The sequence below is a fragment of the Solea solea genome, chromosome 6, assembly GCF_958295425.1.
Source record: "Solea solea chromosome 6, fSolSol10.1, whole genome shotgun sequence".
Classification (NCBI taxonomy): Eukaryota; Metazoa; Chordata; class Actinopteri; order Pleuronectiformes; family Soleidae; genus Solea; species Solea solea.
The window spans coordinates 1,580,753-1,604,314 of NC_081139.1; the positions used below are offsets into that span (position 1 = coordinate 1,580,753).

The 23,562-nt window shown below is 42.7% G+C and overlaps 1 protein-coding gene and 1 non-coding gene across 3 annotated transcripts in view; one reads left to right on the forward strand and one right to left on the reverse strand.

The window, feature by feature from the left end:
- Positions 1-305: 305 nt before the first annotated feature.
- Positions 306-23,562, reverse strand: part of srgap3 (SLIT-ROBO Rho GTPase activating protein 3) — a 67,794-nt gene continuing 44,537 nt past the window's right edge. Inside the window, exons 5-22 of one of the 2 annotated variants that reach the window (XM_058632067.1) lie at positions 21,298-21,483; positions 19,475-19,603; positions 16,802-17,023; positions 16,588-16,689; positions 15,341-15,538; positions 15,163-15,247; positions 12,825-12,852; positions 11,655-11,685; positions 11,224-11,284; positions 9,781-9,858; positions 9,556-9,690; positions 9,095-9,200; positions 8,384-8,611; positions 7,999-8,072; positions 5,621-5,801; positions 4,992-5,141; positions 4,597-4,912; positions 306-3,222 (exon numbers count right to left, since the gene is read on the reverse strand). In XM_058632067.1, coding sequence (XP_058488050.1) covers positions 2,776-3,222; positions 4,597-4,912; positions 4,992-5,141; positions 5,621-5,801; positions 7,999-8,072; positions 8,384-8,611; positions 9,095-9,200; positions 9,556-9,690; positions 9,781-9,858; positions 11,224-11,284; positions 11,655-11,685; positions 12,825-12,852; positions 15,163-15,247; positions 15,341-15,538; positions 16,588-16,689; positions 16,802-17,023; positions 19,475-19,603; positions 21,298-21,483 — 2,757 coding nt within the window. In that variant the 3' untranslated portion in view covers positions 306-2,775. Of the gene's footprint in view, positions 3,223-4,596; positions 4,913-4,991; positions 5,142-5,620; positions 5,802-7,998; positions 8,073-8,383; positions 8,612-9,094; positions 9,201-9,555; positions 9,691-9,780; positions 9,859-11,223; positions 11,285-11,654; positions 11,686-12,172; positions 12,276-12,824; positions 12,853-15,162; positions 15,248-15,340; positions 15,539-16,587; positions 16,690-16,801; positions 17,024-19,474; positions 19,604-21,297; positions 21,484-23,562 lie in introns of both variants that reach the window. The other variant, XM_058632066.1, reaches the window with a different exon arrangement.
- trnar-ccu (transfer RNA arginine (anticodon CCU)) lies at positions 6,716-6,788 on the forward strand. Its single transcript has one exon. It is a non-coding gene; the product is annotated as a tRNA-Arg (tRNA).

Here is a 23,562-nt window from a genome sequence, read left to right on the forward strand (position 1 = left end):
ACAGCTTCTATAATTTTATGATCATTCTCAGTCTTACGGGGTTAAAGAAATCTGAAAGTCCACATAAAAGAGCAATAACGTTGTTTTTTTTATTATTTATTTGGACATGGAGGTGTTCAACATCCAGTCAGTGGTATGGTGTACGTTACATCACAGGGTTTCAACCAACCAGACACTCATCAACAGACGGAATCACCAGACGAACAATTAAAGAGAAGGTAAACAGTGAGTCACTCTGCTCCGACACAGCGTGACAGGGACTCTCTCACTGCAATGTCTCTCTCCTCTTTTCTTTTTTTTCTTAATATTTCTATATAACATCGACCTCAGATCTTCTCGTGTTAGCAGACAGACAGTGTTACAGCATACATTCCAGAGAAGAAAAAGGTCCATGAAACATCACATGTAGGGGACAAGGAGAGTGCACCATCAGAGCGGCCAGAGAATCCACCTTTCCATCAGTCCTGCCACTGTCAATGAGAGGAGGAGGAGGAGGAGGAGGAGGAGGAGGAGGAGGAGGAGGAGGTGGAGGGGGGAGATAAATGACAGGAGATACAGCTCAACCACAGCACAGGCAGTTAGTTCACAGAGGGAAAAACAACAAACAAAAAAAGGGGGAGAAATATTATGAGATGACCCGACTGAACCTGACCAGTAGATTGTGTATACAGTAGTTTTTATGTGACTCGTATATTCTTCACATGAGCAGTTCATGAAATGGAACGTCTGCGCTCGACGCGGTCAGTACAAAGTAAAGATTTAAACAAAGCAATTTAACAACCAACAACAGCACATGGCAAGTTAAAAAAGGAAATATAAAAAAGAACAATAAAAAATGATGCCGTGCACAAAAGGCACTCAAAATGTTCCCGCCCCACTTTTTCCCGCTCCTCTATAAATTAAAAAAACTGTCTAATTATTTATATGTACATATATATGTAGATATACATATATATGTACATATGTATATATATATATACATATATATACACATATTTATATCTATATATCATCATCATTCCATCCATGACATTGTGTGCTTTCTTCATATTTTAAGTAAACATATTGAGGATTTTTAAGAAGAAACTACAATAATATGCCAACATAAGCTCTGTGGGTGTCCGGCGCAATACCAGCCACAACCAGCAGATGGTGTGGCTGCACCGTGTGCTGTGTTGCCTCCCTTGTTCTACAGAAATCCACCCATCTTGGATATCCCCCCCCCCCACACACACACACACACACACACACACACACAGATCAAAATGAACACCATGAGCAAAGGCAGAATATAATCTGTTAACAGCACGTCTCGCAGTTCGCTCAGTTTAAGCACGTCGTTAGTTATTTTTAGCAACTGCTACACGTGGCTAAATTCATCGTTCCACAGAACCCATGAAGTCCAATACTGACAATTATTGTGCATTTCTTTTTTTTTTTTAACAAGGCAAGGCACCAACCACACAGCCATAGAATAATAACATGGGTTCAGACATGCACAGATTAGGCCGTTTGGGATGCAGATTACAATGTTTCGAGAGGTCGAGGAGCTGAAGACTCTGACTCTGAATGCTCTCATTTAGTTTCGCCGAAATGCAAGAACTTTGTTACTTTGAAAGAGGAACTGTCATTTCGCTGTTTAAGCAACAATAAAAAACACCCAGATCAATCTTCAGTGGGAAGCATTAACCCACGTGGTGAAAACAGGAAATAGATTTATCTGTTCGACATCCATCACTTTCAGATGTTTTGAAACTCTGTTTCCTTACACGTGTCATTCATGTGAACCCTTTTGCCTTTTCTCTATTAGCCTGTACAGATTAACACTTAAAAAATGGGACTAGCTCTAGATTATGTACAGGTTTACCACGGGAACTTGACGCATTAGTTGTTGGCATTTTTCAAATACGTGTAAAACCCTCACTTTCTGCTGAGGTCTTTACTCTGTGAAGACTTCACAGATACTTAATCTTACAGAGTCAGACAACAACTGCAGTACCAACACACACACACACACACATACACACACACGCGCGTGGCATATTTAAAAAACAAAAAACACTGTAAGGACCTGATTTTTGACTTTTTCTAACTGGAACTTGGGATTTTTTTTACTGCACGAACTAAGATAACATTTGCCCCCTTCAACGATACAGATCTTCAGTTTCTTTTGTAATTTCCTTTTGTTTTCAGTCCTAACCCTGCATGCAGACGTGTATACTCTAATGTCACCATGTCGTTAACGTTGCTTGAGTTATAGTACAAACAGGACGCGCGTGGTGGCAAATTCAAGTAAGTTAGTATGTACAGACAGACAGACAGACAGACGTCAGACAGACGGACGGACGGACAGACAGACAGACAGACGGACGTAAAAGGCCTTGAGAAACCTCGGCGATAAATAAATATGCTCTTTGTTGACTGAGTGTGGACCCTGTCCCCGGTGAGGTTTGACTGAACCAGGACCAGGACAGCAGCGAGTATTGCTTCACTTGCATTCAACGCGTCTCTGAGAGTGAGGACGTGGCGGACAGACAGAGTTCCGTTGAAAGTGAGGTAAACTGAAATGCTCAAATCAAGTTTCAAAGAGAGCTGAGATTTCACGCTATCGCACCTCTACAGCTTCTCCCGCCGCTATCGCCATGGCAACATCTTGTAGGCTCGCTTCAGGAGCTTCCTGAATATGAATGAAGTCAGGCAGAAAACAGGGGAGGGGGGAATATTTATATCTGCTTCTTTAACACATCAGTCATCGCCGGGCAGATTCCACCTTTGCTACATGGTCCCAGATTTATCCGCAGCATCGCCAGGCGCGTTCACATTGGAAGCAGTCGGCGTATTGTTACTCGGGAACATCTTCTCGGTGGGAGTCACGGCGGGACTGCCGACCCCCGAGGAGCTGGAGCTGCTGGAGCGGTGCGCCGTCGGAGGAGGACGCACCGGCCGCATGGGAGGGGGGCGGAGCTGCGCGCCGGCCAGGCGGGCGGAGAGCGCCGGTTTGAAGGTGGTCATCATCTCAGAGGTGGAGCTGCTGCTGCGGCGCATGGCCGCGTCCGGATCGCGGATCATGATGGTGTGCAGTGGGCTGCCGGGCTCCGAGCTGACCGGGTTCTTCATGGGCTCCAGGGTGTCCAAGACCACGTCGGGAGCCTGCTTCGCGGTGTTCTGTCGCTCCAGCTCACGTAGCTCATGGAGCGCTGTGGTCATCGTCTTCTCTATGTCCTAAACGAGAGAGGAACAAGCAGGTCAACAGAGTATATATATGTATATATATATATATATATATATATATACATATATATATATACATATATATGTATATATATATATATGTGTGTATATATATATATATATATATATATATATATATAGATGTAGTGTACTGAAAAAATTTCAGTACGTATTTATAAAAGAAATTTTGGGTCTGTATTTACGAGATTTTTTTTCAGGTCGGATTTTATGAGATTTTTTTTCCAGAATCCAGATTAAAATAACAAGCACATGATGTGGAGTCAGTCTTCAAGAATTCTCAGTTTGGTTTTGAAAGCGTTCGATGAAATGAACTCTTTCTGCAACATTATTCCATGGGTCACAGCCGAGAGTATAACTCCACACTTGTTTATAATAAACCTCCGGGACACACAGTGAGTGAGACACACAGTGAGTGAGACACACAGTGAGTGAGACACACAGTGAGTGAGACACTGAGCAGAAACATTCATATACAAAACATCTCCATAATCCAACACTGACAAAAAGAGCCATTTTAGCTTCAGCTTCTTCACATGCGGCTTAAAGAGAGGGTGTGGTCAATTAAGACACTCAGGTATTTCCACATGTGATCCACCTCGAGAGTGGACACTGAGGTGGCTCACAAAGTGAATGTTACTACATTTAAATATGACATTTAAAAGCACAAACCAATGTTTGATAAACACACAGAAGGAAGTGAAAGAACTCACTTGAAGAGTCTGCACTGCATTCATCTCACGAACATAACGCGACTCCTGCCATTTGCTTTTCGCAACTTGTTTTTCAAAGTGAACATTTTCATTGGAGCTCCAGCCGAGGAGCGAACAGAACATCGAGTTCGACTGTGTTTGGACACAACGCTGGCGGTGAATGAGTGATGAGGAGTTTGTTATTCTATTCCACGCCTCTGTGTCCTTGAGGTGTGTCTGTCACCCAGCTGCAGCCCGGCCCTGACATTTACTGCAGGTCCCAGCTGCTGCTCTCAGACTGACAGCTACAGCAGCGGGGGGGGGGGCGGAGCAGCTCAGTGCTACCAAACCTCCCCAATTTGCTCACATGCTATAATTGTCTGTAATTGCATAACTGTCTGGTGCTAACAACACACAACCAACAGAAAATGTAAAACTGTATAAAGAAACTATTTTCCGTTTAATTCCCACACTTTAATTGCGATGTCTATTCTCTGGAGTTATCAGAAAGTTTATGTCTGAATATTGCAGGTCTGTAATATCGCCCCCTCCAGCTGTTTGCATACTTTCTTCCTGCCCCCATGGTGGTAAAAACAAACCGAGTCACTCGACGTCTGGAGCTCAATGTCACCAAACAGACATGACGATCTCTTACCTCAGCGAGGGCCTCAGTCTCCAGTGATTTGTGGTCCCCGAGGCTGCTGTGACGAGTGGCTCCTGGAACTGGTCTCAGTGGGTGGCCCTCGGGATAAGCCTTCCTCTCCAGGTAGTTGATGCTCCCCGCACTGCCGAAGGTACCGAGGCGCCGCTTCTCCGGGCTCTCGATGCGACCCTTGCTTATGGACATCTTGTGGGGGCTGCTGGGACAGGCCGCGGCCCGCGGCGGGGTGTCCGTCACTCGAGTGGGACTGTGCGTGTCCGCACCGCTGCGGTGACGCGGGACGGCGGCTCCGTCGGATCGTAACCGTACCCTGTTATCAGCAAACAGCAGACTTTGTAACAGTGCACATTGTTTAAAACAACACACATATACATGTTAAGGACACATGCCTCCCCATGACCCCTCCGAAGTTGTAATCTGATGATTGTTCACATGGTGATGGGACATCATTCTTAGTTGAGGCCTTATCATCCAGCAGTGGTCCACTACTGGCCTCGCTGTCTGCTTTCTGGCTGAGGTTATCTGAGAACGCGTCGTCACTGAGAGAGCAGAGACACAGTTAGTGAACATTTCACACGCACTTTTATTTATATATTTATTATTTATTCATAACTTTTATTGTAATATTTTAACTGTTATTTTTTCATGTTGTTTGCTTACAGTTTTCTTTCCTGTTTTTAAGTCTAAATGTTGTATATTTGCACTACTTTTATATATATTTATATACATATACACTTATTTATTTTTTTCTTGGGTCATAGTTTACAGTAACTACCTCAACATTCAATGCTGTGTTGTTGTTTTATCCGGTTACGTGTGGTAACTATTAATGTATATACTCCTATACTCCTATATAATAATATAATATATAATATATTATTTGTTGTTGTTGATGTTATTATTCTGCTTCACAGGAAGTGTTAATCCCATCAAACTGCTGAATGAGCCGTGTTTTTAAATCTCTGGGAGGACGTAACGATCAGTGACACATGTCCAAACACATTCTGTCGCCACTCACAGGTCCTGAACGACGATGTACTGGTGTGGAATGAGACCATCGACGCCATTGTGACGCCCCTCCCACCAGTCCTCTGACGCCCTGTGATACAGAAGAAGAGACGCTCCCTTCTTGAAGGACAACTCCCTGGGAGTGCGTCCCACATAGTCAAACTTGGCAATGGCCTCGATCTGTTCGACCTCTGAAAGACAAAAGAATAATTTGACACTGGTCATATTGAAGTCATATTAGTAAGTACACAGAGTAATAAAACACTTTAAACTTAAGAGACTTTAAGTCCATGAAATAAGACAAACTTGCCTGTGGGTACTTACTAACATTACACACCAATCACATACACTACATTATTTAATTGTAGCTTGAATAATGACTAAGGAACGACTGTATGACAAGCAGTTTTTACAGTTTTTACAGTTTAAAAAGTGTGTGTGTGTGTGTGTGTGTGTGTGTGAAAACATTTCAAGAGCAAAGGTATTGAATCATAGTGTATTTAATTTTGACAACAAGCAGAAGTCAGTCATTGTAAAAGCAAGAAAAACAAACATTTAAAGACAAATGTTGAATATTCAATTGTATTATTCGTGGAATATTCACAGTGCATGAGACCTAGTGAGGGTATCACAGGGTTCACAGTGTGTTGAGCTTTTGAGGAGCAGCTTCAAGATGCATTCAAGAAACCTCATCACAAGAAGTCCACTCACTCAACGCATGTGATAATAGATGCACCATGAACAAGGCAGGCATTGCTAAAACATCTGTTTTGTCTCTTTTTAATATATCATGACCGGTCACAGTAACTGATTTACTAGCGAATCATTGGATAGTCCAATCCAACACAATACACAAACATGACGAAATGAAAATGTAAAAAACAATAAAGAAATATCTCAAACTGATTTAAAAGCCAAAGAGAAAGAATGTCTGATGTGCAAAGACAAGTCATTGCACAGTTTCCACAGCAACTGAAAATGCGCGGTCACCTCTGAGTTCCCTCTTTGTCTAAGGGACGACGAACAGCGACTGATCTGCTGACCTGAGAGAGCGTGTGCGACTGAAGCAGGTCACACACATACTGATCTGACATGTGCTCACAGAGCCCCAGTGGCCTAATGGATAAGGCACTGGCCTCCTAAGCCAGGGATTGTGGGTTCGAGTCCCATCTGGGGTGAATGCATTATTGTTTTAAGCCACACAATGGAGTCTGCCACCGGCACTGTCGCCTCGCAGCAAGAAATGTACACATGTGTTCTGTGTGTGCAAGGGTTCTCCAGGTTCTCCAGTTTCCTCCCATGGTCCAAAAACACGCAGAGGTGAATTGTTGACCATAGATGAGAGTGAATAGTTGTTCTTCCTGTACTTCGCCTTGTACCCGATGTCAGCTGGGATTGGCTCCACAGGCTACACGACCCTCATGTGGAGGACTGAGTGATAGAAAATCACTGAATACTCTGAATGCCAATCCATCCATCCATCGTCCATCGTCTGGAGGGGGAGCTGTGCCAATCTCAGCTGACACAGGGCGACAGTCTCATGCCAATCCTTAATTCCTATATAAACAATGTTTTTTCTGCCATGAGAAGGAAATATTGCCAGACAACACAGACTAACGTGTCATATACAACTCTCAGCATTAAGGGAAGAGAGAGAGCAGAAGCTACAGCAGGCAATCAGCCTTTGTTACGTATTAAGTGCGCTTTGGCTTCGGTGCCAGAGATGAAGAAAACTGTGTACAAAGGGAGAACGTCCCAGGAGAACAGCTGACTAACACTGTTCTCCTGAGGAGGAGATGAATGCAGTGTGTGATCAGAAGAAGGTGCAGCAGCGTCTCAATCAAACGCACGACACACATTCATGTCCTCATCTTAACTGTGTGATAAAATTGTAGAATTTGCCTGAGATTGTTAATATTGAACACCATGTTTAGCATCATCATCATCTTCATCATCATCATCTTAAGCTCAGTGTGTTCGTGTGGCAACATTTCCTGACACTGACACTAACGCACTAAACTCAGTGCACAGCTGCACGACGCTAATGGGAATGTGATTGGATTTAATATTAGTAGTAGTATAAATGGTGGAGCCTCAGAGGTTAAGTTGTCAGATACTCAGGGAGGAGCCGGAATATCTGCACACAAGAGGTGGATCAATCGACATGAGCCTTGTAAACACTGGTGAAATCCCTACAAGTATAAAACTCTACGTATTATTATTCTTCAATCTGCAGTTTTAGTTAGGAGTGTGTCAGTTAGTGACCGGGGGAACATTCACAACACTCAGGGAATCAATGCACTCAGAGAACCAGGCCACATGACAACAAGACAACTCCTGCAGAACATTAGATTTAAAACAAACAAACAACAACGGCGATGTACAGACCTTCATCACTGGTGTGTGGTTCAGTGCCATTATCGGCCTCGTCGATAGTTCCCGGTTCACTGTGAGGACTGTCACTGCAGGAGAACATGGAGACAGAAGAAGAAGAAGAAGAAGAAGTGTCAGGGAGAGACCTAAGAACAATAAGTATGTTTGAGCAGGTGATAAAAGGCAAGGCAACTTTATATAGTGCATTTCATACACAACTCAATGTGCTTTATATTAAACAAACAGTGAGAAGTGGAAACAAATAATATAAAAACAAACAGAAATAAAAAATAAAAACAGGAAAAGAGAGAAATTAATTAAAGGTCACCAATCTCCTATAATGACCCTTATCTAGCCGGTCCGTCACTCATGCTCGGGACCCGCCGTAGGCAGCACTCACCAGTACTCCTCCCCCCCAGTCATGCACTTCTCGTACACGGGACCATCCAGCTCCCGCTGACTTGGAAAGATGACTTCATTGTGGATGATGATGGTCTTGATGACCTCGTTGACCTGCGCCTGGCACACGACGGGATCCTGGCCATCGGGGATGGGCATCAAGGTCGGACCAAAGCAGATCGCCAAATTGTACGGATCCATCATGTTCTCATCGCTGTACTGGGAGAGACTGAGAAGACAAAAATGGTTCATCTCTTACGATTTACTATGTGGAATCAGATCATATGGAATCATACATCTGCAAGTACTGCGTCCTTCACTGTGCGGTATAGAACAGGAACTGCTGAGAAAGCTCTTGGATCAGCCACCCCCACTTCAGCAAATGAACTCCAGTCCATGCCACAAACTACTCCATGTAACCAAATCACTCGCTGCTGCGAGAGGAAGTCGCAGTAAATCTTAGTATATTATCAGAAAGCTGCGGCTGTGCTGCTGGAGCAGCGACAGCACAACAGGGAGAGTGAAATCAAACTCTTTGTTCTGCAGATGAACCCGTGAAAATGCAGCATTAATAACGCACATTATCAGGGGACAGGTTTACTTCTCCAGCGACGCGTTAAAGTTACAGAGCAATAAATATCTTTATATATCTGCAGCTATTTTGTCTCGGTCCAATTTTCCCCCACATGTAATTATTACATCTGAGACTCACTGATTGAGGAAGGCAAACAAGTATCTCATGACGATGATGACGGTCCGAGGAAGAGCCACGACGATCTGCTGGATGTGATGCGCTCGCTCCGCTCCGGACTCCAGCTCTGAAAGAAAACCACACGGCGGAGACAACGCTTGTTTTACGCTTTTAAATCGTAACAATTTCCACTTAAACGTGGAATATAAATGCGACAGTAACCTGATCGAGGCTTTAACTGTGATTCTAAAAACACTGACACTGACGCTGACGCTGACTCCTCTCTCACTGTCTTTCATCAGATCACACCGAGCTCGTTCATTGCTAACTGATGTGACCCACACTCCACTTCCTCTGGTGTGAAGATTGCTTCCATGTCTCTCTCTTCCACCGTGAAAAAAAAGGTGTGTTTTCTCTTTTGTGTCTGAGCAGCCGACTCGCCGTGATTGCTGTGAGTGTTTTCAGTTTGGTGCGTGACTCACTGATGGTCGATATGAAGTCCAGGAAACGCTCCTTTGGGAAGAGAGGGTTCTCCAGGCCTCTGAAGTACAGCTTCAACACTCCTGCCACTGAGTTTATATCGTGCTCATTCTGGTCGTCAATCAAAGGGTCTTCACCTGAAAAAAAGAACAAATATATATATATATATACATAAATACTTTCTATGTGTGCATGCTTTCAGTGGTGGAGTCTCGTCTTTGACTCACCTCTCTCAAATGAGTTTTTGATGTCATTCACCTCCACCTGTGATCCCGGCACACGGAATATACCTTGCTGCTGCAAACCTGGAAAAAGAATAATTCAGAGTGAGCCGCTATTATATGTTTTTTTTTATTATCTTGTTTTTACTCTTTAGCACTTTGTTGTTCGTATATAAAGTGCAATACAAACAAAATCTATTGTTATTATTATTATTATCATTATTATTGTTATCTGTGCCAGCTTCCTGAAAGCCCACTGTAACACACATAACACAGAGCAGCAAATGTAATCTAGTCCAAAGAGAGATGTGTATTTCCTTCCAGGAGAGGGCCCCTCAGTGCGGGCAGCGGGCATATGGTTTCAGTTAGAGGGCTTCTAATCAGTTTTCTGGAGTTTCATTAGGTCCAGATCCAGGGGGAAAAAGGCCTGCAGGCTACAGCTATGAGCTGGAGACAGATGTGAAGGTAGACAGGGTGGAGTTATAAAGAAAGGAGGGAGGGAGGGATGGAGGGAGGGAGTGGTGGCTGACCTGAGTAAGCAAAGACCAGCAGGACTCTGAAAAAAATCGCTCTATTGTTATGAGCTTGTCAGTTCTCCAGCAGGCAGCTGAGCTCCTCAGAGACCAGGACACAGAGTGGAGCAGGTCGGTCTCTGTACCGGTGGCTATTTGTGGAAATAGATGCCCTCATCCAATAAGTGCTGTCACAGTTTAACCCTGAGAACACTGAGCATTTCGGCTGCTTTGTTCCATTACTATACAGTTTATACAGATTCAGGTATATATACTAATAAGGTTTCATTTTAACCAACTGTACAAACACACCTGAGCAAAAAGTACTCAAATGTTTAAGATCAGATTGAATTTGTGAAATATGTCACAGTTCAAAGTTCACTCGGCTCATTTTTATGAACAAAAAGAAAAAAAAACACTCTAATTTTGTGACTTCTGCACAATTATTGCTACTTTATATCACAATTAAAAATGTGATGTAAAATGAATCATAACTTTGACTCAACAACACATAAGACACTTTTTAAAGCCTGAATATGTGACCTATAAACACACAAACCTCCAGGATGTCCATATAAGGAGTTGGCGTGTTTCCACCGGCTCGCCTCGCCTCGCCTCGCCTCGGCATGGCACAGTTAAGTTGAGTTTCCACTAGTGGTAGTACCTGGTACTTTTTTAAGTACCTGCTCTGAGCTGAGGTGATACTATACGTCACTGCAGTTTCATGCAGCCGTGCAGTGATGACTCCGCCCACTCCGAGTAGGTGCTATTTTATAGTGGAAAACCAACCTAAACTGTGCCGTGGCGACGTGAGTCGAGGCGAGCTGGGACCATAGGTGAAGAAGGACCATAAGGGTTAAAGAGTTCATGGTTAGACTTCTTTTTCTGCCTCTTTCATTCAAACGCAGTAGCAGCAGAACGCAGCTGTGAGACTCACCGTATAAATTGATGTGTCGGACACAGCTTTCAACAACAAGTGGAATCGGTTGACCTGAATCCTGGAATAAATAAGGAAATGTGAACAATACAAGAAGTGAGTAAAAGACTTAAAAAAAAAAAGTAACACAGAACTAAGAGGGTTCCTTTTATACGGCTATTAATCATACAACGTACCATGTACTCTACATTTACCACAGAAATGCTCATAAAGGTTTTGTGGACCTCATCTCACAGGAACCATAAAACGAGCAGAAACAAAAGCAGAAATGCAGCTGTTCTTATCACCTACGGCTGCAACACGACGCACACAGACAACCAGCCGCATGCACGAGAGAGAGAGAGAGAGAGAGAGAGAGAGAGAGAGGCTGAAGCAGTGTGAGTAAATGACTGCGTACAGTCCTGACCTAGTCACTCTCACAACAGAGGTACCTGAATGCGGGAGCGAGCGTTCCTTCTCCCTCTGGCACAGAAAGCAGCAAAGCACAGAGACAGAGGGGGCAGAGAAGAGAAGAGAAGAGAAGCACAGCGTTAGTTTAGGACAGAGGACAGGAGGTTACTGAAGACTCGGCGCGGGGAGTAAAGGATGGGGTGCAGTGAGAGATAAAGCAGACCTCCCGCTGTCTACTGCCTCTCAGTCACCATTAAAGAGTGACCGAGTGTGAAAATGGTTCCGGGGGGAAGAGAAAGCCGACTGGTGCTCAGTCTGTCAGTACAGGCACAACCACGGAGGGGAGGAGGACGAGGAGGAGGAGGAGGATTAGAGGTTAAACAGAGGCGTTACATCATGATCAAGGGCAGCTGCGAGAGGCAGGAACAGAAGGCCAAAGAATGAGAAAGAGGAAAAAAGAGCAGAGGTTCTCGCTGCCTTCCCCTGCTGCTCCACAGGGGGGCCGTTGGGTCACACACCAACCACCACCACCACCACCACCACCACCAGAGGAGGGTACCTTGATGAAGGTCTCCATATTGCCATTAAACAGCTTATGGTTATAAACGGAGCGTGGCCTAGGCTTCCGCATTTTCTGTGGTTTAGGGGGAAGGGTAGGTGGCCTGGGAAGAATGGATGGACACAAAAAAACACACGGCGTTATGTGAATCTGTGGAACCAGAACCAGATGTGCCTCACGAGCAGGTGTGAGAGGCATTCACTGACACAGAGAAATCATGATCATTACAAACTGATCAGTGGTTGAAGGCTTTGTCTTGTACATAATGTTTAACCTAAAGTTCTTTTTCTGTTTCACTTTTCTTTAACGCTTGTGTTGTTGTCGTCTGTCTTAACTGTTTTTGTCGCTGTAACGAGTGAAAATAAAGTTTATTTTGTCTTATCTGACTTCAGTCTTCAGTAAAATGCTTATTTTGCTAGACCGAGAACAAGTTAATGAACATTTAAAAGAAGAAGTAAAACAATACTTACCGTGCACAGAAATATGCACGGCCAAGATAACAAAGTTATTTAAATATTACTGGAAAACCACAATTAAAACAAATACACAAATAAATGTTCTTCTACTTGTGCTATTCCTTTGATTATCATCATTTAATTATAGGTGTTTTGTGTGATTCCAAACAGCTCAGTTATCAGAGGAGATCTCTCACCTTGTCGTTCCACACTCGGCTCGTTCTCCTGCGGGAAAAAGAAAATCAAAACACAAGAGGGACATGTTATAATATCTTTCACTACATCTATTATTGTGTTCAGGGGGCTCGATGAGAGACGACATGACCATCGAGGGGGAGATGAATGCAGCCGTGAGGACAAAGCCATTGAGCTTTCGTCGCTGAACTCTCCGGGGGACGGAGGCGCTCCCTGTGGGGGTAACAGGCCTCCTGTCAGAGCAGGGGAGGGACGGGGAGGACGGGGGGAGGCAGTGTGTGTATGTTGGTGAGGGAGGGGTCCATCAATGTTGACACTGAGTTATATCTGTGCCGGCTCACTGAGCCTTTTGTTGTGGTCCTCCATCAACACACGCACACACACACACACACACACACACACACACACACACACACACACACACACACACACACACACACACGACGACACATTCAGTGAAATCGCCGGCACAAAGTTAGCGACGCTCGCTCCTGATTAATTAAAAGATACAAGAAAGCTGAAGGAAGTCTTGTAGACTGTACTGTGTGTAATGAATTGTTGTCTGGTCTCATTTTGCTCTTTATAGAGAGAGAGTTTCAGCAGTAAAACACGCTCTAAATGACAATTAGGAGTCCATTAGTGACAAATACACACAATAAAGAATACAACACAACACACTGGCATTTTACTTTCTGATGTTTCACAGAGGATTGAATACAAATACAGATTTTTAAGGTTTTAAATAGCGTTAGCAAACATTCCGGCTCATGTGAGTACAACTACAAATACAAATATTATGAGAATAAAGTCGTAATATTATGAGAATAAAGTCGTAAAATCATGAGGATAAAGTCGTAATATTATGAGAATAAAGTTGTAATCTTTGGAGAATAACGTCATAATATTATGAGAATAAAGTCGTAATATGAGAATAAAGTCATAATATTATGAGAATAAAGTCGTAATATGAGAATAAAGTCCTAATATTATGAGAATAAAGTCGTAATATGAGAATAAAGTCATAATATTATGAGAATAAAGTCGTAATATGAGAATAAAGTCATAATATTATGAGAATAAAGTCGTAATATGAGAATAAAGTCCTAATATTATGAGAATAAAGTCGTAATATGAGAATAAAGTCATAATATTATGAGAATAAAGTCGTGATTTTAAGAGAATAAAGTTGTAATCCTTTGATCCTAAATTGTAATCTTTCCAGAATATGGTTGTAATACAGATTATTCACTGAAATCAATTTAAAGAAGACGCGGCGCCTCCTGATTAAATAAGAGAAAAACTGAATTGTTTGTTCCCAACAGTGCTTTAATATCAGAGGAGACAGATTTTCTATAAGAGGCGTCTTCAGCGGTGCCTGGTTATCAGCGCTGGCAAATATCCTCACCCGTCTCGTCTTGTGCCAAACCTTGATTATGTTTTCATTAATACAGATGTTGCTCTCACCAGACTCATCTTGTTCCCTCCATCATGCTCACAAACACAGACGTGCCCTATTTTGTGTGTGTGTGTGTGTGTGAAGCAACGAGCTAATGACCACAACCCAATAAGCCCTGATTGATCACCTGAATAATTAAACATTGGTGGTACCTGGAGACGCCACATGTCACACACACACACACACACACACACATCTATCCAGCAACTATAATGTGAGTGTTAAAGAGCTTCATGCAGTCAGCTGTTTGCCATAACAGAACTGAGGGAGATACTGAGGACACAACAAAGCTCAATTAAATAGGGCGGATGAATAAATTAAGAAATGAATGAATCCAAGGTGTGATATCTAGACAAAATATGCATAAATGCTCAAGGCCTCAGCTGTGTTTCCCCGTTTCTATTAGCTGGAACCCTGATGCAGGAGCAGCTGCAGAAATGGGCTTGGGCCCGGTGCTGCTGCTGATTGATTGGGCGTGAATGGTTCACGGCTGAGGTGACAAGGGGATCCCTGGGGAAGGGAGGAACCCAGGGAGGAACCCAGGGCAGTCGTTCCTCTCAGAGCCTGGACTTGGAAACCCTCTCTACCTCTACACCACATAGTATAATCATTTAAGCAGCGGAGATAAGGACAAAGGAGGAAGAGGTAAACGGTCTGTTTTTGCTGTGACAGTCAGACCATTTTTCCTCTTTTCCTTCCTTCCCGTGGCCTCATATCTCATCTCAGACCTGCAGCCCGGCCGCCCTGAAGGCAGTGATTTTATAGAGCTCGATGGCAGGAATCTGCGGGTCATAATTACAGGATGAAACACTGGGCCGCGCACAAACCCCATTAAAAAGACACCGGAGTTATGGAAGACGAGATGAAGAGAAATGACCTCTTACCTTCGCCCAGAGTCTGCTTCAGAAGGTCATGCTTGGCCTGCAGCTTAATGATGAGGTTGCTGCCATTCAGGTACTCTTTGAATTTCTAGACCCCGGCGAGAAGAAGAAGAAGAAGAGGACGTGAAGAGCAGCACCAACCCAGTGTCAACACAAACTGCTCAAAATCACATGGACATACTGAGAAGTAGAACATCTCCGTCTCCTGCTGGTTCGACCTCCGCTTGGCCACATTCATCTTGCTCATGTAGGACTCAGAGGCCACGGACTTGATGGACTCGGTGGAGCGGCTGTGCTGGAACGCGTCCGAAACGTCAAAGTCCTCCACCGTCAACATGTCCTGCATCGTCTGCATGGTGGCGTCCAAGGTCTTTCTCACCTGCACACACGAGGGAGGCAAAATGATGAGGATGATACATACATATACATACATACATATATATATATATATATATACATATATATATGTATACATATATATCTCATCCATATCTCAAAGACAAACTGGGCCATAAATAATAAATGGCCTTGGATTGTACTGGTACACCAAGCAGCACCAGTCCTAAACCTCCCAGGGGTTGGGCGTCATATATCAGACTAAGAGCTGCAAATGAAGACATCCTCCCAAAGAGAGACAGAAAATTACGTGTGAAATTGCTCGGGGAGGCTTTTTGTTTGGGGCCGAGATTGATAAACCTCATTTTCACTAATGACATGGCTCGTCCATTATATAAACACACTCCACAACATGAAACAGGGGGAGACTGAAGAAGAAGAAGAAGAAGAAGAAGAAGAAGAGGCAGAGCCATTGGCACAGGCACGGCTAACAGACCACAGTCATTATCACCTCCATTTGCACCTTTGTGTCGACGCCTCTTGATGAGAAAAAGACACAATTTCACTTATTACTGGAAAACACACAGTGTTCAGCGCAATTGGATCTAAATATGTTCTCAGTGTGGAGCAAAAAGGTCACGGAGGGAACGTACGATGACAACATATGGTTCTGTCCTCATGAACGTGAGACAGGGCTTTCTTTTTAGAGGGGGATGGGTGAAGATTGACTCTATTATTTTTGCTTTTCCATTAGCGATACCTGGTACTTTTTAAGTACCTGTTCAGACAAGGTTCCGAGCGAGATGAGGCGATACTACGCCTGGCGACGGCAGTCTGACGACGTCACGGGAAGGGACACAAGAATCAAAGCGAACAATGCTGAACTGTAGCTCAGTTAAAAAGACTTAACAATCCTGAACAAATCTGTCTAATTAACTTGATTCTAATGATTCAGTTACACTGAAAACAACTGCTTTACAAGCTGTCGGGGTCCTGTAGTATCTCACTTCCAACCAAACCAACCAAACTGTGTAGAGTCGAGCCAAGGCGAAGTTACTATATAGTGTAAAAATTGACATGATAAATCCTCACCTCCTCATTTTCAATCTTCAGGGTGGTTAAGCGGGACTGCAGTTGGTGGTAGCGCATCAGGAGTTCAGTCTGCACAGGCTGCTGGGCGCTCACCTGGCACACCTGAGCAGGAGGAGGACACATGGGAGGAGGAGTCAAAGTGAACCCAGCGGAAACAGCTGAGTCAGCAGAAACGGACACAAAAACTGTCACGAGAGCCGTGAACTCATCTCACCTCGTCTCCCATGTGCGGCAGGTATTCGAAGCGCATCGGAGGGCAGAACACCTGGTTGTGCATGTCCATGATCTTGTGCTTGTCGCTGCGGGAGTCCAGGTTGTCCACGGCGTTCTCGATGATGTCCAGCCCCTCGTGGCGCGATGTCTCCAAGTTGTATTCGGCAGATAGATACGTCCTGAAGGTGCGAGCCAGGCTGGCGTGGTAGCCAAGGTCACAGCACTGTGGAGGTCAGAAGATTTTAAATAAACGAATAAACAATGAAAGACTTGGTGAAGGTGGAGAACGAGGGGCACAAATGAAAATCAGCAAAAAATCCAGTAAAATGTCTTTTTTTTCAATGCTTTTTCAAAACAGATTTTCTTTTTTCTTCCATCTGATAAAAATAACTACGATGATAACAGATAATATCAACAAATATAATAATATAGTAGTATAGTATATAGTATAGTATATAGTAATATAGTAGTATAGTATAGTATATAGTAATATAGTAGTATAGTATATAGTATAGTATATAGTAATATAGTAGTATAACGTACAAACCAAATATTAAATGACATGAAAAAACAAAAAAAGAAACTCAACTTTTGGTTTTAATGAGATTAAATGAGGTTTCTGAGAACATAAATGAGTAAGTTGTTATAATTGGCTGATTAATAAATAATAATCGGAAAAACCTCGACCTAAAACTACATAATAAAAGTACATAGAATAGGAAGTGAAACCACTGTGGGTCAGAATGATTTTCAGCTGCTGTTAATCTGCTTTATAACATAAATAAATGGACAGTGAACGTCAGCACAAAGTTGAAAAGTCTGTTAGTTTGAGCAGATTCTTTCATGTTCACATCTATTCCGTGGACTAAATCCTCCCTGAAAATAAGATCCTTTCAAAAGTAGTCGTGGCGTTCAGAGAATTACAGGAGCGAGCACAGTGGGACACGAGGGATAATGAGGGCGCCTTATCACACCGAGCTGTATGAAGTAACCTCATTAAGCAGACGATGGTGGTGATGGTGGTGAGGAAGTTTAGAGACAGAGAGAGGCTCCGGGCACCTGACACCTCAGTCAATCACTAAGTAAATGCTATTTAGTGCTCTTTAGCACCAAGGGAAGGAGTCGCTCTATTTTAGTGCACGAGCCTGATTGCACGACTCCGTCAACGTGGCTGTGCAGACAAAAGACCAACGGGAGTAAATGAACAAACAAACTGACAGAGTGTATTCATATCAGCAGCAGCAGCAGCAGCAGTATACAGTATATATATGTATATACATACATATATATACTGTATATGTATGTATATATATATATACATATATGCTCTTTCTAGTTGAGCACACATTAGGAGTGAGACTGTGCTCATATGATGTTAAAACGAGTTTCTATTGAAATGCAAGGAGTTCGAGTTCTTCTTGTTATTCCCAAAAGTAAATTGTGTTTTTGAGGGCCTTCATATGCCCCCAGATTTCTGCGACCGCATCAGACCTGGTGATATGTCAGACCTCATCATATGTTATCTGTGATTGTTTCAAATCAGAAATCACATCACATCAGACCTTGAGATTTACAATGGGTGCACAGCACACAGCACACAGCACACAGCACACAGCACACTCTGGGGCTCAGCCTTCCAACAATTTCCGGACATTTTTCATTTTTTTGCCAGTTTTTTGGCCTGTTTTTGGACATTTAGACAAAAACTCAAACAAATGTTATTTGAAATATGTTTTATACTGTTCAAAGTTCAAATTTAACACACAACATCTGGTGTGCATGTACAACTACAGTGTCTTTTCTCAAAAATTGAGAACATTTTTGTTATTCTTAATTTTGAATTGTTAATACACCATTATTTACACAGTAAATTGTTATTGTTATGTTTCCCAGAAAGGTATTCTGGGAAAATGGGCAAAAGCGCTTACATTTCAGTTACAGGACATTTTCTGGTTAACCCTTTAACACTTAAGCCTCAAAATGTCTGTTTTTGTTTATTTTAACCATAAAAGGGCCCAGAAAATGTCCTGTGACTAAAATTGAAGTGCTTTTGTCCATTTTCCCAACATAACTCTGCTTATCCCGCAGTTATTTACAGTTATTTAGAATTTAAAATTAAGAAAAGGCACTGTAGGTATACATGAGCACCAGACTTTGCATGTTAAAACTGAAATTTGAACAGCATAAAACATATTTTAAGTAACATTTGTTTGAGTTTTTTGTCTCAATGTGCAAAAACAGGCCAAAACTTGCTGTATATACAGGTGTTTTTCCAACTCTGTCCTCTCTGCTAACAAAGATGCTGATTCGCTGGCTTCCTACAACAGCGCGAGTGAAATTACCGTAATAACCACATGGTGACGCTTTGACGCGCAACTTCTCTGCTTTCAGAGACCGTTGGAATTTCTCCGAGAGCACAAACCTTTTAACTCATTAAGTCACATCAGCAGTCGTCACTCAGTGTGAAGTTCATCAGACATTAATAATGGATAATGGTAAACACATTCATCGGGCAACACAGCAGCTTGGAAACAAACGGCCAACAGAGCGAGACTGAATGAGACAGATGGCGACAAAAGTAACAAGAGACAGAGATGTATGTACATCACCAGCACGTGTGTGTGTGCACGTGTGTGTGTGTGTGTGTGTGCATGTGTGCGTGGCACATACTTACATCGATCATATCAGAGACGTCGTGGATGTAATATTTTGCCACCACGGCGTTTGTCGCTGCCAGGTTCAACAAATAGTCGTTCCGGGCTTTTGTGCATTTCAGCTTATTCTCCGAGTACTTGGCTTGTCTCTGGGGAGGAGAGAGGAGAGAAGAGGAGAGGAGAGGAGAGGAGAGGAGAGGAGAGGAGAGGAGAGGAGAGGAGAGGAGACAAGGCAGATGAATGGAGGAAAAATAAATAAAAAAGCCTAAGTGCTGAAGAGATGAAGCAGTGGGGAGGATTTAAGTGTGTGCTCAGGCAAATGCAGCTCAGGGAATAAGGGATGAGGAGAGATTGCAGGGAAGGAGGAACGACGAGTCTCCTCTGGATGCTGAGGTGACACAGTCAGACTTGTATTTAGTTTTTATTTTTCCGTCCCTCAGCGGCTTTAAGTAGCGGAGGCTGCAGGGCAGAGTAGCTTATTTACACGTGTTTTCCTTTAACTTAAATATCAAACCTCCACCAGCAGAAGACAACAGTGTGAGCTTTGCACCAAGAATAACATCCAGAAATAAAACTCTAAAGATCATAAATTAACATCATACTGTATGGTTCATTTGCTTAATGCTCAAGTTGTTTTAAGTTGTATATTTTTTATGTTATTTGAAAGAGGAGCGAGAACACCGTGAGATCAGTCCGGCCCACAGGATGAATTTGTGAAACTATATTTTTTCAGTTTCTTTATTTTTCTCTTTTATATTAATATCCGTTTTTTTATAATATGTTTTGTAAACATTAATGTAAAACAAACATTGTTTATTGGTTAAAACTGTATGCTATTATTTTACTGGTCCAGCTCACGACAAACTTCATTTACATGTGTGTTTTAATGTGTTTGACGTTTGTATCTTGTGTTTTCTCGCTCTTCCAGACCAACATTGTAAAGAAGAATTTGTTCTTAATGTTTTGCTAAAATAAAGGTTAAATAAATCAAATTACGGAAGGTTAAATGTTGACGGATGAAATCAATTCATTTGGTCGTAAATAAATGATAAATTGTGTTTATTACAGTATTGTGAGGGCTATAGATATTATTTTTTCAGATAATATAAAAATCTAAAGTGAAAGTCCAAAGAGTGGATATTTGTGTTATTTGAATGTCTTTCTGTTTTGAGTGATTAAAGTTGAACAAACATGGCTGGATAAGTGTGCAGCCTTATTTGGACACTGTATGTAGTAATAAAATAATTGTATTCAAAGAATAAAACGACTTCACTTTAAACAGAAATATCACAAACTGATTCAATTGAAAGGACCAAACACAGTGATTATGTTACATAAAGCAACAAAAGCACAGTTATTCTCATTATATGTACATTTCACCATAGACAGAGAGTCTATATACACTGTATTTAACATTTCATGTCACCATAGCGATGCACACGTCAGACGGGCTGGCAGAAAGCAGAGTTTTTCCTCTTTCTTTCCTCTTACCACCTGTTTGCAGGCACAGTAATGAAATGAAGGCTTAGCAAAGAGGAATATTGTTATAAATACTCTGAAAAGCCGAGCAGCATCTCTGAGGATATACCTGCCTGTCGCCCGCGCAACCCTTTTTGATTTCCTGCACCCGAGAGATAATGGAGGGTGGTTTCATTTGCATGAAGACGTTCAGACGTGCAGATCCAGAATAAAAAATTCATTCATACGAGTTCAGCGTGCTCGGAGACTCTGCACAAGCTGGAGATTTGCATAAGATGTGAACGTGTGCTCCAGATGAACAGGAGTTTATAAAAAGGAAACATTATAAACATTATAATTCAGACTCCTCTCTCTCTCCGCTCACCTTCTCCTTCATCTTCTCAATCTTCCTGACGGTGCTTCGTCTCGGCTGTCGGTCCTCGTGACGCAGGAGGTTGACGTTGAGGTCTCCCGACTTGCTGAACTGCTTCTCCTCCTGCTTCTCTGCGTCCTTCAGCTTGCTCTCCGCACTGATGCTCTCGGTGTGGTACATGTGGTACGTTTTCATCACCTGCGGGAGACGTGCGACAAACAGATTACTGTCAGATTAACCAGTGACCGACTCGGGCACAAATGAGACAATAGCTTTATTTATTTTATCAATATATATCATATTTATTCTTTAAGAAGCTCAGAGTGTAAAGAAAAGTCAGGCAACAGTTTGCTAAACTACTAAATTATAATTATGGTAAATGTCTGCGTGCAAATGCGTCGTCTGCGATACGCTCGGTGTTAAAGAGTCCACATACACACTCATGCCCTCATACACTGTTTCCTCTGAGACATTAACTCAAAAAATAAGCTGAAAGAAGGAAAGACGACATCTTTGGTGGATTCCACTATGATCTCTCTCTGTCTCTCGCTCTCTTTCCAAAGTCTGCTTTGAGTCGGGTGTTTTCACGGTGGTCTGCAGGATCAATTTGGGCCGTCAATACAGTGGTAACACAGATGTCGCTACATGTGGAACACTTGAAGTGGAACCAGGGGAGGGTTCAGGGTCGAGTGTGGTTAAAGTCTTAGCTGTGAAAATCCTCAGCTCTTTATCCCCTTCTCACTCTGGCTTTTCTGGCCTTGAAATCATTTCAAGAGAAACTTCTCATCAAATCCAGCCTCGTTCATTTTGACAACATCTTTTTCTACATTTACAGAGCCACGCCCCTTAAAGGTATGAAGCATGTTTTTACTGTTTTTGTTATTGCTTAAAATCCTCTTCACACCCCGATTGTAACCAATGAATTCAGGCATGTCCAAAGTCCGGGCCCGTGTGATGTTGTGCGGCCCGCAGCTTCGGTTTAATAATCTATTATTTATGGCCAGGGACGGACTTGGACAAAAGAAAAATCGACCTTGGTCACGTGTCACCTCCATTAGCCCAGCTCATATTATGTTATTTGACTCCAGATGTGGAGTGCCCCTCTTTGTGGACTAATCGCGCCCAGAAGACAAGGCCAGAGCTTATGCTAGCTTTGCTAAATCCAACGCGTTATGGCAGAAAAGGGTTAGCCAACAACAGGTGCTGGTTCGCCAATGGGAGAAAGACGCGTTTTTGGGAAAAGCTCCTGCCAAGAAAAAGGCTAACAACTGAAACCCTCATGGTGGCTCTGTTTCTACTGGACCGGTGGGTTCACTTTATGTGTTTGTGATCTTTTGAGAGTATTTTTTGGTTTTTCAACACGTTGAACAAGTATCCAAAAAAGTTAGCGTCACCGAAAAGCACGGACGTAGCATCGGACGGAAGTCTAAAGAAAGGTGGTTGGACTTTTGAATTCTGCGATACACTCTGCATTAAAGGGTTAAAATATATGACATAACTATTCAGGTACAATAAGTGTTCGAGTGCCATAGTTTGAGAAAGTGCTACGAAAGAGAAAACGTTCTATTTTACTTTGAAAGTAAAATAAAATTTGGCCAATAAGAATCCAAAAAACTTAGCGTCATTGAAAAGTAGTGAAAGTTACCGATGCTGCGCGGTGCTCGTGAATCCATGTGCATTGCGTGTTCCTGTGCTCTGGAGGCGGAGCTTCGGAGGGAAGTCTGAAGAAATGGGAATTAAAAATGTCTAACTGTTCTTCCAGGATCTCCTACCCTACCTTCAAACCTTCTTCGGCCTCGTTAAAGCAGAGTCCAGATGTGAGCTGCATCTTCAAACAAGCACTCGTTCTCGTTCTCGTTTTTTACTATGAACACCTCAGGATGTTCCACACTCAGCATAAACACTGATTTATTTGTTTCCTGTCATAAAGTAAATGATGCTCAGTCGGAGGTTTCTTTTAATCTACGCCCATCAAAGGTCACATTCGCCATTTGGTCACTCACACAACTCAAGTCTCCCACTGACCTCAAACACGGCAATAATAATATTTACTGGTTGTGCCCCTTTGAGGAGGCTCTATTTATTGTATCTCTGCTCTGTGCAGCTCCTCTCAGGCAGTACAGGAACAACAAGGACAACAGAGTGACAAACAGCAACAAAGAGCTTCAAGGCAAAGTCCAGAGTAAAGGACACAAGTCTATTCTCAGAGTGTCAGAGCTGATGTTGATGTAGGTGCAACACAAAGACAGAAACTAGGCCAACACTCGACTTGTTCAT